This window comes from Mus pahari, chromosome 2, assembly GCF_900095145.1.
Source record: "Mus pahari chromosome 2, PAHARI_EIJ_v1.1, whole genome shotgun sequence".
NCBI classification, from domain to species: domain Eukaryota; kingdom Metazoa; phylum Chordata; class Mammalia; order Rodentia; family Muridae; genus Mus; species Mus pahari.
In genome coordinates, this window is record NC_034591.1 from 143395125 (window position 1) to 143408051 (window position 12927).

A 12927-nucleotide genomic window follows, 5' to 3' on the forward strand; every position below is an offset into this window, starting at 1 on the left:
AAAAAAAAAAAAAAAAGAAATGTTGGGATCCAAACTCTGTGCCTCATGATTGTGGAGCAAATGCTCTTAACTGCTGATCCTCTGCGGCCTTTGTCATGAGTTATTTGTTTGTTTTGTTTGTTGATGTGTGTTTTGTTTATTTTGAGACAGGATTTTGCTATATAATGTGGCAGGCCTGGAATTCACAATACAAGGTATGTAGTCTACATAAACAGGTTAGCCTTGAACTCACAGAGATCCACCCACCTCTGCCTTCTGGGAGGGAGAACTAAAGATCTGTCTGTACTACCATGCCCACAAGGAGGCCATTTAACAAACACGTGGTGTAACTGTGACTGAACCTGGTCACATCTCCTAGAAGTAGCTGCTCTCCCAGACTAAGCCAAAGAAGGAAATGAAGCCCAGGATGGAGAAACGCTTCAGTCGTGGCCACATGGCTTGTTAGTGGCCACATGGCTTGTTAGTGGCCCAGGCACTGTGAGGATTGGTTTCTAGGATGGTGAAGATTCATCACCACGGTGACACAAAGGCTGGTCTTTCTTGTGGAAGCCTTCTCTCCAGTGGCAGTAGCTTTCCTTCACAAGGATCCACTCTGTTCCCCAACTTTTGGTGGATCATCAAGATCTCCTGAGTGTCATAAGGCCTCCATCCCCCAAGTCCACCCAAGAATGCTCCATACTCTCAACCCTTGTAGACAGTGGCATCTTGAGCTCATGGATGAGGAAGAGTAAGGGGCAGGCAGGAATGTGGTCCTGAAGAGAGAGCCGCCAAAGCCTGTCAAAGAGCCTTGGCAAGAAGAAACCTGCAGGAACCCCAGGAGGGCTGGGGCACACCCACCACCTCAGCACTGAGGCAGGGGGATTTTTAGTTGTGAGCTTGCCTGAACTACAGAGTGAGTTCAAGGCAAGCCTGAGCTATATAGTGGTATGTCTCAAAAATACCTTCCACCAAAAGAGAGAGAGAAAAAAAAGGGGGAGGAGGTGGGACGAAGAGAGGACAGGATGGAAAGCCCAGATAACTCCGGGAGAGGGAAGAAGACACATGCTGCCACCCCAGCCCTGCCACTGGCTGTATAACTGCAGGCCTCACCCCTCAGCAGTTGAGCTCAGAAGCTAAGGAAGCAGGAAGCCACCCTGGCCTTTGGGGGAGATCCTGAGCAGCTGGAGATTGCAATGTGGCAGGTGGCCTTGACCCACCCTAGAGAGGACCTGGGAGGGGCTGGGAAGGACATCCCCACCAGACAGATGGTAGACTCATGTGTCAGAGAACACGTGTCCAGCAGCTAACACACATAGCTCAATCCGTGGCCCACCATGGGAAGGACCGTCCAAGGAGAAGGGAGGGCCTCGGCCTGGCCACCAACTGAGGGTGGGGATCTCTGAGGAGAAATCAGCGTGGTCATCTCATGACCTTTTCGCTTCCCACAAAGCCACCAGCTAACAGGCAGAGCAGTGTCCATGCCACATCAGCCTCCCCCTACGCCATAAAAACAGCATTGAGGAAGTAAAAGACAAGCTGTTTACCCCAAGGCCAGGACAGTCGGCCATCTTCCTCAGACTGTCAGGCCCTGCTCTAATCAATCCTGCTGTTTACAAGGCCTTGTTAATAAATGCAATGGACTTTAAAAACTGAAATGCTATGCTCCCTAACCTGGATAGCAGCAGACCCTCTCTGCCCGAGATCCACGGATGCCAGTGGGCTGTGGGGAGGAGCTTGTTTGTGGAGAAGTGACCACAGCAATGGGGCTTAATTGAGCCGTCACCACCATCATCCCTGAACGGGCTCCAAGACGTCTGGTGAAATTTCTGTTGGCTGGCATCCCCAAGAGCTCTCCCTGACCGTGTGGGTGTGGCCCGTTCCCACCTCCACTCCTCGGGTGATGGCTTGGGCCTTCTTCCTTGGTTGAGCTCTGTGTCAAAGTCCCCACTAAACATGGAGACTCCTTGAGAGGAGACTTGCGCTCTCAGGTCTAGGTCTTCTCTGCACTGGACCTCTCATAACTATGAGGAGATGCCACACACACACACACACACTCCCACCCCACCTCCAACCCCTTTAATACTACCATTCCTGAGGTAGAGGCAGGCCATCTCTGAATTAGAGACCAACCACATCTACAGAGGGAGATCTAGGACAGACAAGAACACACACATACAAAAAAAAAAAAAAAACCTGCCTGGAAAATACAAAAGAATGGGGGGTGGGGGGATAAAACTCAATAAACATCGTTCTCTGGCCCAGATGACTGGCTCTTCCAGATAATGAAGATGCAATCACCAGCATCCACATGCTGGCTCAGGACCACCTAGAACTAGATAGAGTCCCAGGAGACTCAATACCATCTTCGGGCCTCCAAGGCACCAAACATGCCCATAGTGCAGAAAAAAATAAACAAATAAAAATAAAAATCTTAAAAATTAAAATAAAAAATATGCACACCCATATAAACAGAATAAATAATTTTTTTTTATTTAAAAATTCATCATTGTCTACCTACTAGTGGCGAACATGATGTCACCAGCTCCCTCAAGTTCCTGCTGTCACGACCCCGCACAGTGGACTGTAACTCTGGACTTTCAGCCCAAGTAAACTCTCTCTTGCTAATGTGCTTCTGACAGAGTCTTTTATCACAGCAGCAGGAAAAGAAAAGTAACAGCAAACACTGTTATCTGATTGGTTGGTTGTTTTGATAAAAAGTTCTTATTATGTAGGCTTAGCTATCCTGAAATCCATATGTAGATTAGCTTGATCTCAATCCTCAAAGGTAGGGATCCACCTGCCTCTGTCTCTGAGTGCTGGGTCTAAAGGCGTGTGCACCACGCCCAGCTAAACACTGTTTTTGATGTTAAACACAAAATCATCATCGGAGCCAACAGATCTTTCCTGGATTCCCATAAGAATTGCAGAGACGGGCTCAGACCCTGATGACACGTGAACGCTAACAGCAGCGGCAAAACAGCAAGGACACAGACAACACAAAAGTCCATTTGCTGATGACGGACGGGCTAGCCAGCCAGGTGGGCCTGCGCTGTAGCTCACTGGTAGGTCATGGGTTTCCTGTGGCCAAAGTCCTGGCTTCTACCCTCCATATAAAAAACAAACCCCTCCCAAACAGTGAAGTAACCTTCGCAGAATTCTACTTTTCTGAGGCACCTAGAACAGGCCAAGCCACAGAGACAGAACGGTAAGAGAGATGCTGTTCTCATGGATGGGAGCCCAAAAGAATGAGAAGCTATTGTTTGATGGGTACAATTTCTATTTGAGGGTGATGGAAAATTCTAGAAAGGGATGGTAACGGTGTCTGCACAACGATGTGAATGTATCAAGCTGGGGTTGGGGCTCGTGCTAGAGGGTTTGCCAAGCATACACAAGACTCTGGGCTCCATCCTCAGCACCGTTATAATAATAACTTGGGGGCTGGTGAGACAGATGCCTGCCTCCAGCCTGATGAACTGAGTCTGATCCCCTGGACCCACTCCCAGAAGCTATCCTTTGACCTTCACAAACGAGCAAACGAGCACCCCCACACGTACACAAAGCAAATCAATGAAGTATAATTTAAAATAATAATGTGTGTGTACATGTGGTGTGAACATCCACGTGCAGAGGTGAGACAAGAATGTCAGATGTCCTGCTCTGTCACCCTCTACCTTACATGGAGATAGGCTGGCGGCACGCTCCAATGATCCTCCTGTCTCTGCCCACCAGGGTGTTCTGGGTTTTTACATAGATGCTTAGGATTTGAACTCAGGTCCTTGTGCTTGTATAGAAAGCACTCTTACCCACTGAGCCCCAAAATAAGGATTCTTAAAGATGATAAAATAAAAAGGGGAAACATAATATATTTAACGCCACTGAACACTGTTCATACAAACAGCTTAGCATCTGTCTCCTACCGCGAAATAAAGGAAATCAAAACACCTTCTTCCGAGGTGGTCATGAATATCCTACAGAGAAGAAAAGCAATGTTTGGCAAGGTCAAGTCTTGCTCTAGAACACACCTGCCATCAAGGCAGCGTGAGTAGAAGAGACTTAGACTTCCGCGGGCCTCTAGAAGCAGGAGAGAGGTGACAGCCTATGAGAACAGGGTAAGAGCTGGACACACTAAAGGACAAAGAAGCAACGAGCAAAGACCCCAGCACCTGGCTAGTTTTTGGTCAGCCTGACACAACAAGGGTCACCTGGGAAAATGCAGCTACAACTGAAAAAGAAATACTTAATCAGACTGGCCTGTGCTGGGGGCCACACCACCACTCATGGCAGGCCATCCTCGGCTGCATAAACAGGCAGGATGAGCCTGCTGCAGAGGCAGGTGGATCTCTGAGAGTTCGAGGCCAGTCTGGTCTACATAGTGAGTTCTAGGACAGTCGGTGTCAAAAAGTAAGGCCTGTCTCTTCCACTCTACTCCCCCCAAAATAAACAGACAGAACCAAACCTAAATAAATAAACAAATAAACAGATAGATAGATAGATAGAAAAAGAAAAAGAGAAGCAGGCTAAGAAAACCATGAGGAATGAGGCAATAAGCAGCATTCTTTCATGATGTCTGCTTCAGTTCCTGCCTTCAGGTTCCTTCTGCCTTGGTGTGGCTTCCCTTGATAGTGGACTGTGACCTGGAAGTCAAATAAACCCTTTCCTAAGTTGTTTTACCTCAGCAATGGAAAACACTCTAGAACACCTAGGAGCAATGCCAAAGGAAGTCAGAACCAGTAAGGAACAATTAATATGGGAGAGGCGGGGCAGACAGAGGAGGAAACTCGGGCCAGCTTCCCTCTTTTTACCCCATCCCCACAGTAAAAAAAAAAAAAAAAAATCATTTTTTCAACCAGACTCCAGCTTAGGCTGCCCAAGTCTAGCCTGAAAGGGGAGCTTTTAATAGCATGTTGCTCATTTCTAAACCTTTCCTGGTAATGCTTTGTCTACATGCTTCACTTGGTTCTCTCAAAGCTACCGTGTGGAGTCCTACCTAAGAGCTAGTGCCAGACTCTAGCTCCTTTGCCTAGAGCACATTTGTCACTCCCACCCCCACCAGATCCGGACCCTCTTCCTTGCAGAAAGGTCCAAGACAACCCAGCTCTCTGGCTTCCGGGCTCCACCCTACTACATGCCTGACTGGATGGCTCCCTTACAAAAGGTAGTTCTCCTGCCTCTCGAATTAACCATGGAGTCACGAAGAACAGAAATTCCCCAACCCCTACTCCAGCTAGACTCAAGGAGAGATGATGCTTCATAAGACTAGCCTAATGGCGAGCCAGGGACACAGCAGAGGAATCAAAAGACACAGGGAATGAAACCAGGGGCAGAAAGACTCAACCCTACAAGAGCTGCATCCAGGTATGGTATGTGAAGGCTGGGACCAGGAAGAACTGATGCAAAAGATTAAGGAGCCAGCCTCAGGGAAGAGGAGGAGGAGGAGGAGGAGGAGGAGGAGGAGGAAGGCATCCTTCAATGCAACCACTAAGAGGAGGAAGAGGGGAAAGGACAGATGCAGGCAAGAGTGAAGAAGTACCTCTTTCCTCCCTAACTCCATTCCCAGGGACCTGTGGCCAGGCTAGCCAAAGGAAATCAGAATAGGATGATGTCAGAATACAGACTGAGAGTCACGCGGTGAAAGGGCAAAAGTGAACAGAGCACCCCAGGCATGAGAGCTCGTCCTGGAGAGACGAGAGGCGTTCAGTTTGGAGACCAAAGCCAACAAGCATGGGCGCCTCAGCTCAGAAATAACAGGCATTAAGCTGGGCTACGGCTCTGCATGTCATCAGCATGGCTGCCTGGCTCTGGGGTACCGTGGCCTGAGCTGGTAACAGGCCTAATCCCTGTAGTCAAAACACTAAGGCCACAGTCCCAACTCTAGGATCTGCTGTCCGCTGACTGTGGGCCCCACTGGCTGGTCCACTTGGGAAATGATCTCTACATGCAGGAAGTGTAAAGACGGGGCTCTTGGGGGTGCTGGCAGCTGAAGCTGACTAGAGGTGAGGACAGGGCACAACAGGTCCCTCAGGGAAGGCAAGAGGCCCAGAGGAGCACAGCCAGGGTGAGACAAGGTCTGAGTCAGCCTCCCTGGGGACCTGCCCCACACACACACTGCTGTGAGCTCAGAGCTATCTATACCTCCCAGCTGTGCTGGCCGCCCCCAAGCTGGTAAAAAGAGACCAGTATAAGCCAGTGTCTGGCTCACACAAGACCTCCCTTCACGCAGGCCAGGTGAGTCATCAGATAGAGCAGGACGCTCTTGTCCCCCTGCCCAGGACTGACCCACCTGACCCAAGGCCAGGCGGAGGCAGAGCCAGGAAGGACAGTTAAGAAGTTCAGAGTGGGGGGGGAGGGGGATGGAGGCTGCTAGCTCTGCTCTTCTCACTACCTGAGAGACTAATGTCCATTCCTTCACATGTAAAGCAGGGGAAGAAATAGCTACCCACAATCACTAACTAAATCTAAGCAGCAGCTTAAGTCTCCACTGATGGATGTCCAATACAGACATACAACGGAAGGAAATTCTGACACACACTACAGCATGAACATGACACTGAGTGAATTAGAAGAGGAAGCGTAGGAAAAGGAAGAAGAAGGAAGAAGAAGAGGAAGATGAAGGAAGGAGGAGGGGAAGAGGGAAGGAAGAAGGAGGAGGGGAAGAGGGAAGGGAGAAGGAGGAGGGGAGGAGGGAAGGGGGAAGGAGGAAGGAGGAAGGAGGAGGGGAGGAGGGAAAGGGGAAAGAGGAGGGGAGGAGGGAGGAAGAGGAGGAGGAGAAGGAGAAGAAGAAGAAGAAGAAGAAGAAGAAGAAGAAGAAGAAGAAGAAGAAGAAGAAGAAGAAGAAGAAGAAGAAGAAGACTAAATCAAATCAAATATATTTAAATACATTAGAAAGAAACGCATCTGCTGCCTGAGGAGCTGGGCATGCTGATACACATTAACCCCACTCCTCGGGGGCGAAGACTCTTATATCCCGGTGAGCTCTAGGTTACCCTGACCTACACAATGATTTCCAAGCCAACCAGGATAACATATAAGACCCTGTCAGAAATAGAGAGGAAGGAAGAGGGAGGGAGGGAGGGAATAATGAACTGTTGTTTAAGGGGTACAACATTCTACTTGGGGGTCACAACATGTCTGCAGGGGAAGGGTGCAATGGTTATAACAAGAGTGTGAATCAGAATGTCACTAAATCTAAAGCAGGTAGCCAAAGATCCTGGACCACAGAGCCAATCTTCAGTATGTTTTTATTCATTTTTGTTTAATTACCTTGAAAAAAAGATGTGTGTGTGTGTGTGTGTGTGTGTGTGTGTGTGTGTGTGTGNTAAGGGAGTTTTCCTGGGGGAAGGAGAGGGAGAGAAGGGGCAGATGCAGACAGACAGGAGCAGAGCCATGAGGGCAGAGAAAAGGGGAGAAAAAGTGTGTGTGTGTGTGTGTGTGTGTGTGTGTGAAAGAGAGAGAGAGAGAGAGAGAGAGAGAGAGAGAGAGAGAGAGAGAGAGAGAGACCACATGTACATAAGCAGGGTCAGGGTACGACACATGCATACCTCGGGTGGGGTAGATGGAAAGAAATCACATGCGTACCACATGTGCGTCCAATAGGCATCAGACAATGGCTTTGGGGAGTTGGACCTACCTTCCACCTTGCTTTTAAGAAGGGTGTCTCTCATTTCTGCTTTTGAATGACCTTCCCATCTTGCCATAAAAAGAGCTCATCTGACTATTTTTTCAAAAGATTGGTTTTATTTTTACTTCATGTGTATGAGTATTTGATCTACATAGACAGAAGTGCATCGCATGTGTCTGATGCCCACTGGGGCCAAAAGAGGTGCTAGATCTCCTGGAACTGGAGTTGAGGATGGTTGGAAGCCAGTATGTAGATGCTGGGAACTGAACCAGGGTCCTCTGCAAGAGCAGTCAGTGCTCTTAACAACTGAGCCATCTCTCGAGCCCCTCCATCTGACTTTTTAACCTGAATTTCAGGGATCAATCTCAGGTCCCCAGACTTGTGGCAGCAAACGTTTTTACCTACTGAACCATCTCCCTGCCCATTTATTATTATTATTATTATTATTATTATTATTATTATTATTATTATTATAAATAAGTATATGTGTGTGTCCCATGTATAATGGTGCCTGTGGAGACCAGAAGAGGGCTTCAGATCCCCTGGGACTAGACTTACAGGTAGCTGTAAATTGCTCGATGAGGACGCTGGGAACTGAACAAGTGCTCTTAACACTGAGCCATCCTCCCAGCTTCTTTCCCGCCCCATTTTTACAGACAGTGTCTTGTATAGCCTAGGCTGGCCTCAAACTTTCTAATTTTCCTAGCATGGGTCACTATGCCAGCTAGTTTTATGTCAACTTAACACAATCTAGAGTCATCTGAAAGGAGGAACCTCGATTGAGAAAATGCCTCTTTCAGGTAGGGCTGGAGGCAGGCAAGCCTTTGTGACTTTTTCTTAATCAGTGATTGACAGGGGAAGACCCAGCCCACTGCCAGTGGGGCCACCCCTGGGCTGGTGGTCCTGGATTCTATTAAAAAAAAAACAGGCAGCTATGGGAGGATACCCCATGGAGAGCTCTGTCCCCAGCTGGTACCCTACGAATGCTCCATAGGTCAGCTTTCTCCTCTAGGAAACTCCCTGGAGGAGCAACTGTTAGAACAAGAAGTGATCAGAGCAGTGGATGGTAAGGGGGTGCCTCTGGGAACTGAGGGGTGCAGAGAGAGGGAGATGGGGAGGTTTTAACTGGTGTCAGGGAATAGAGCTGGGGTCTGATGTGAAAGGAGCAAGGAACCAAAGAAAAGAAAGGCACTGTTTTGGTCTCATGGAAGACTGTGGAAAAAAAGAGAAAGAAAATAAACAAACAAACAACAACAAAACCAGGAGCTGGAAGAGCTCTAGTGTCCCCAGCCTTGGGATTGGACTTCAATTTAGTCAGCTGAGGGATGCTGAAGACTAAGCCCCTAGAGCTTATACCTGTAACTTCAGCATCGGGCCACCCTGTAACGTGTGATGCTGGAGATGGGATCGGGGACTTACATATGCTGGGCCAACACTCCACCACTGAACCGTACCACAGCCCAACCCACGACCCAGTTTAGAAACAGGGGCTTTGTGGGTTTTTTAGTTAAGCTGAGATCATATTGGACTAAGACATATCCTAACCCCAGAGACTGGTGTCTTTGTAAGGTAAGAGGCAGACTGGAGAGATGGCTCAGTGGTTAAGAGCATTTACTGATTTTTTTTTCAGAGACCCCAAATTTGGTTTCTAGCACCTATGTGGCAGCTCACAACCATTGGTAATGCCAGTTCCAGAGGATCTGATGCCCTTTCTGACCTTCCAGGCATGTGGTGCAGATATATACGCAGGCACACACACATACACATAAAACAAAACAGATTTTCAGCCTTTTGCTTTGCCTGCTTGTATCTGCATGCCACCTCCATGCCGATCCATGCATGCGGAGATCATGCTCTCCCTCCAAGCTACCCCACCTCGTCACTGTTGTGTTCAACCTTGAAGCAGCTTGAGGGAACTTGTTACTCTATGGTGACACCCACTAATACACTCAGGTCCCCTACACAGTGGCTCTCCAACAGCTGAAAAAGCACTGTGCTGTGGGGAGTGGGGAGAGACACTCATGAGTGGAAACCCATTGGGGCAAGAGTGGCAGCTGGCCTTCGAACCCTCTGCTGTCCTAACGTCACCAGTTGCAGAGACTTTCTCAAACCTCTGGGTTTCCACCCCTCAACATACGGTGTGAAGCACGAGTCCCTGAGGATGTTTCCGGTGGGAGCAGAAGCCTGATCTAACTCTGACCTGGGTCTTGCTGTAGCTGTTTTGGTCTGTTTTTACTTTCCCAGAATCCTCTCCTCCAAAGCCATATAGACTCATATAGCCTGCTGGTCCTTCCCATATGGTTGTGGTGTTCCATATCCTGGTCACTCAAGAAGCTGAAGGGTATGGGGTTCCTCCCTGAAGGAAGGGTATGGGGGTCCTTCCTGAAGGAAGGTGTAGCCCTCACAGCCTGCCTGAGAGAACTGTCAGCTGTGTGTGTCCATGTCCCCACTCCATGACACGAACCACACCTGCTGCACCAACTGCTGTTTGTCATGTGCTGGATACATGGAGGGAGGAGGGAGCAAGGAGAAGGGAGCACGAGGAGTCCTACCCCAAACAAAACCCTTCATTTTTTTCCTTTCCTTTCTTTTTTCCCCCCTTCTATTTGCTGCTGGGGGTTAAACTCAGGACGTTCCTTAATGCTAGGCAAGTACTCTACCACTGAGTTACACCCAGGCGAAGTCCCCAGTTTTGTTAATCTTTGTATCTAAGGTTGGTGGCATGAAGATCAAGCATTTGCTTATGATGGTGTGTGCGTGCATGCATGTGTGTGCGTGCATGTGCAAGAGCATGAGAGAGACAGAGCTAGCCAGACAGGCAGACAGGCAGAGACAGAATAAGAATTTTTATTTTGCTCTGTGGAGATAGTCTATTCTACCCCCGATAATCCTCATAAAGTTCTCTATTGCCAGGCAGTGGTGACACACACCTTTAACCCCAGCATTTGGGAGACAGAGGCAGGTAGATCTCTGAGTTCCAGGACAGCCTGGTCTACAGAGTGAGTTCCAGGATAGCCAGGGCTACACAGAGAAACCCTGTCTCTGAACAAACAAACATTTTTTTTTTCCTACTAGTACACAGTCTCCTCACCAGATCCCATCCTCATTATCCATTCCCAAGCTTCGACTCTTCAGACGCTTGGAACTCAGGACAGAAGAAAGCACTGTGCACTCAGTAGAAGCCACAAGAGGTCATTTGGGAGAGCCCCAAGGTTACTGTGCCCACTTGTGCTGAACTACAAGGCCAGCTTCTGTCCAGCTCGGACAGACTCCTTACCATACATCTTGCCTTCCTCCGTCAGGATGATTTTGCGGCGGCCACAGGGTGGGTAGATGGCCAGGGCCTCCTGGAAGCTTCGCTCAATTTCGGGGCTCCACACACCCTCTGCATCATTGTCGATGGGCTTGTCCAGTGCCTGGCTGCCCCCAGAGATGCTGCTCCCCTCGGGGGAGTCGGGAGAGCTCCACTCGTTGGAGGTAATGGTGCCGACCTTGCCCTCCAAGGCTCGGCTTGGAGGAGCACCCGTTGGACCTGTTAGAGCCGAAACAAGGCACAGTAAGAATGGTTCATGCTGCAGGATGCCCAAGGAGTACAGGCTGGTTACTCAGGGAACAAAGTGAAAGGTCTGGGCATGGGGGTGGGGGTCAGGAGTCAGGGAGGCTTGAACAGATTGTTTTCCCTCAGCAAACCAAGCTTCTAAACTGCCCAAAGAGCATAAAAGACCCCTCTGATTGAGCCTTTAATCCCAGCACTCGGGAGGCAGAGGCAGGCAGATCTCCATGAGTTTGAGGCCAGCCTGGTCTACAGAGCTAGTTCCAGGTCAGCCAGGGCTACACAGAGAAACCCTGTCTCGAAAACAAACAAACAAACAAATAAACACTCCTTGATTATACCTCTAAGAACACACACAAGGCTAGGAAGTAGAAAACAAAGGCAAAGAGACAAATATATGTGTGTGTGTGTGTATATATATATATATATATATATATGTATATATATATGTTCAAAAGAATTGAAAGGAAGAGCTCCAAGAGACATATGTATACCAATGTTCATAGCAGCATTATTCACAACAGCCAAAAACAGGAGGCCATCCTGCATTCATCCCTACATCAATACAGAATGTGGTATGGGTATAATATCAGCACTAAGGAGGAAGCTGTCCTGCCATATGTTATAACACGGGTGATTGGCAATGATATTGTGGTGAAAGAAGCCAGTCATATGTATAGGTGTACATATAGAAGCTAACACAGATTCTTAGAAATAAGGTACAGTAGATGTTGCCAGAGGCTGGGGGAGGGAGAAATAGGGAGTTGTCTAATGGATATAGAGGGTCAGGTTGATGTGCAACAATGTGGACATACGTCCTGTCTGGACCCTATACACTGTTGACAGATAAAGATGCCCAGCCGCTCTTGCTCACTGACAGGAAACCTGCCTAGCAAAGACACAGCCTTCAGTTCAATCCCTATGGGCACAAGAAATCATTCCAGAAAGGGGTGATCCAGACAAACAAAGCAAAGCCAACAACTGAAGAAGCAACTGGCCGGGAAACTTCCTCAGCTGATGAAAGATCGGAATCCTCCAATTACGTAACCATAATGAATCTTAATCAGGATAAATCTGAATAAAATAAAACAATGCCCAAAACAGACCATAACCATCAGGGATGAAAAAGGGCAAATTAGAAAAAGGGCGGATTATCTACAGCAAGAGCCTGCTGTATGGGCATAGAATCTGGAACCTCTTGTATGCCAAGAAGATGCTGTACCAATGAGCCAACCCCCAGCCCAGAAAGAAGTATTAAACTAATAGTGGATTTCACCAGTAATACGAAAAGACTCAGGATAATGTATTTCCAAACTGTTGGAGAAAATCGCTCTCACCCAGAACTCAACAAAGGGGTTGGGAGATGGTCTGTGGGAAAGGCACTTGCTTTGTAACTGGGAAGACCTGAGTCTAGATCCCCAGACACACGTGTTGAATGAAGTGGCCCATGTCTGTAACGTCAGGGCTTCCACTGGCGATGAGAGAAAGACACAGGAGAATCCCTGAGATTCAGGAGCCAGTTTGCCACAGTCAGGATCAAGAGACTGACTCAGCACAGAAGGAGGGTTACGTGGGTAAAAGCATGCGCTGCGGGAGCCAGATGACCTGAGTTTGGTCCTCTAAAAAGCTGGATGCTTTGGTAAACACCTGTGCTCCCAGCACTCATACAATAAGATAGGAGGTGGCACATGCCTTTAATCCCAGCACTCGGGAGGCAGAGGCAGGCGGATTTCTGAGTTTGAGGCCAGCCTGGTCTACAAAGTGAGTTCCAGGACAG

The 12927-nt window shown here is 48.4% G+C and overlaps 1 protein-coding gene across 2 annotated transcripts in view; it reads right to left on the reverse strand.

Moving 5' to 3' along the window:
• The window catches only part of Tead4 (TEA domain transcription factor 4), a 73518-nt gene that overhangs the window by 32343 nt on the left and 28248 nt on the right, over positions 1-12927 (reverse strand). For both annotated transcript variants that reach the window (XM_021189974.2, XM_021189973.1), the window contains exon 2: positions 10875-11129. In XM_021189974.2, coding sequence (XP_021045633.1) covers positions 10875-10881 — 7 coding nt within the window. In that variant the 5' untranslated portion in view covers positions 10882-11129. The remainder of the gene's footprint in view (positions 1-10874; positions 11130-12927) is intronic.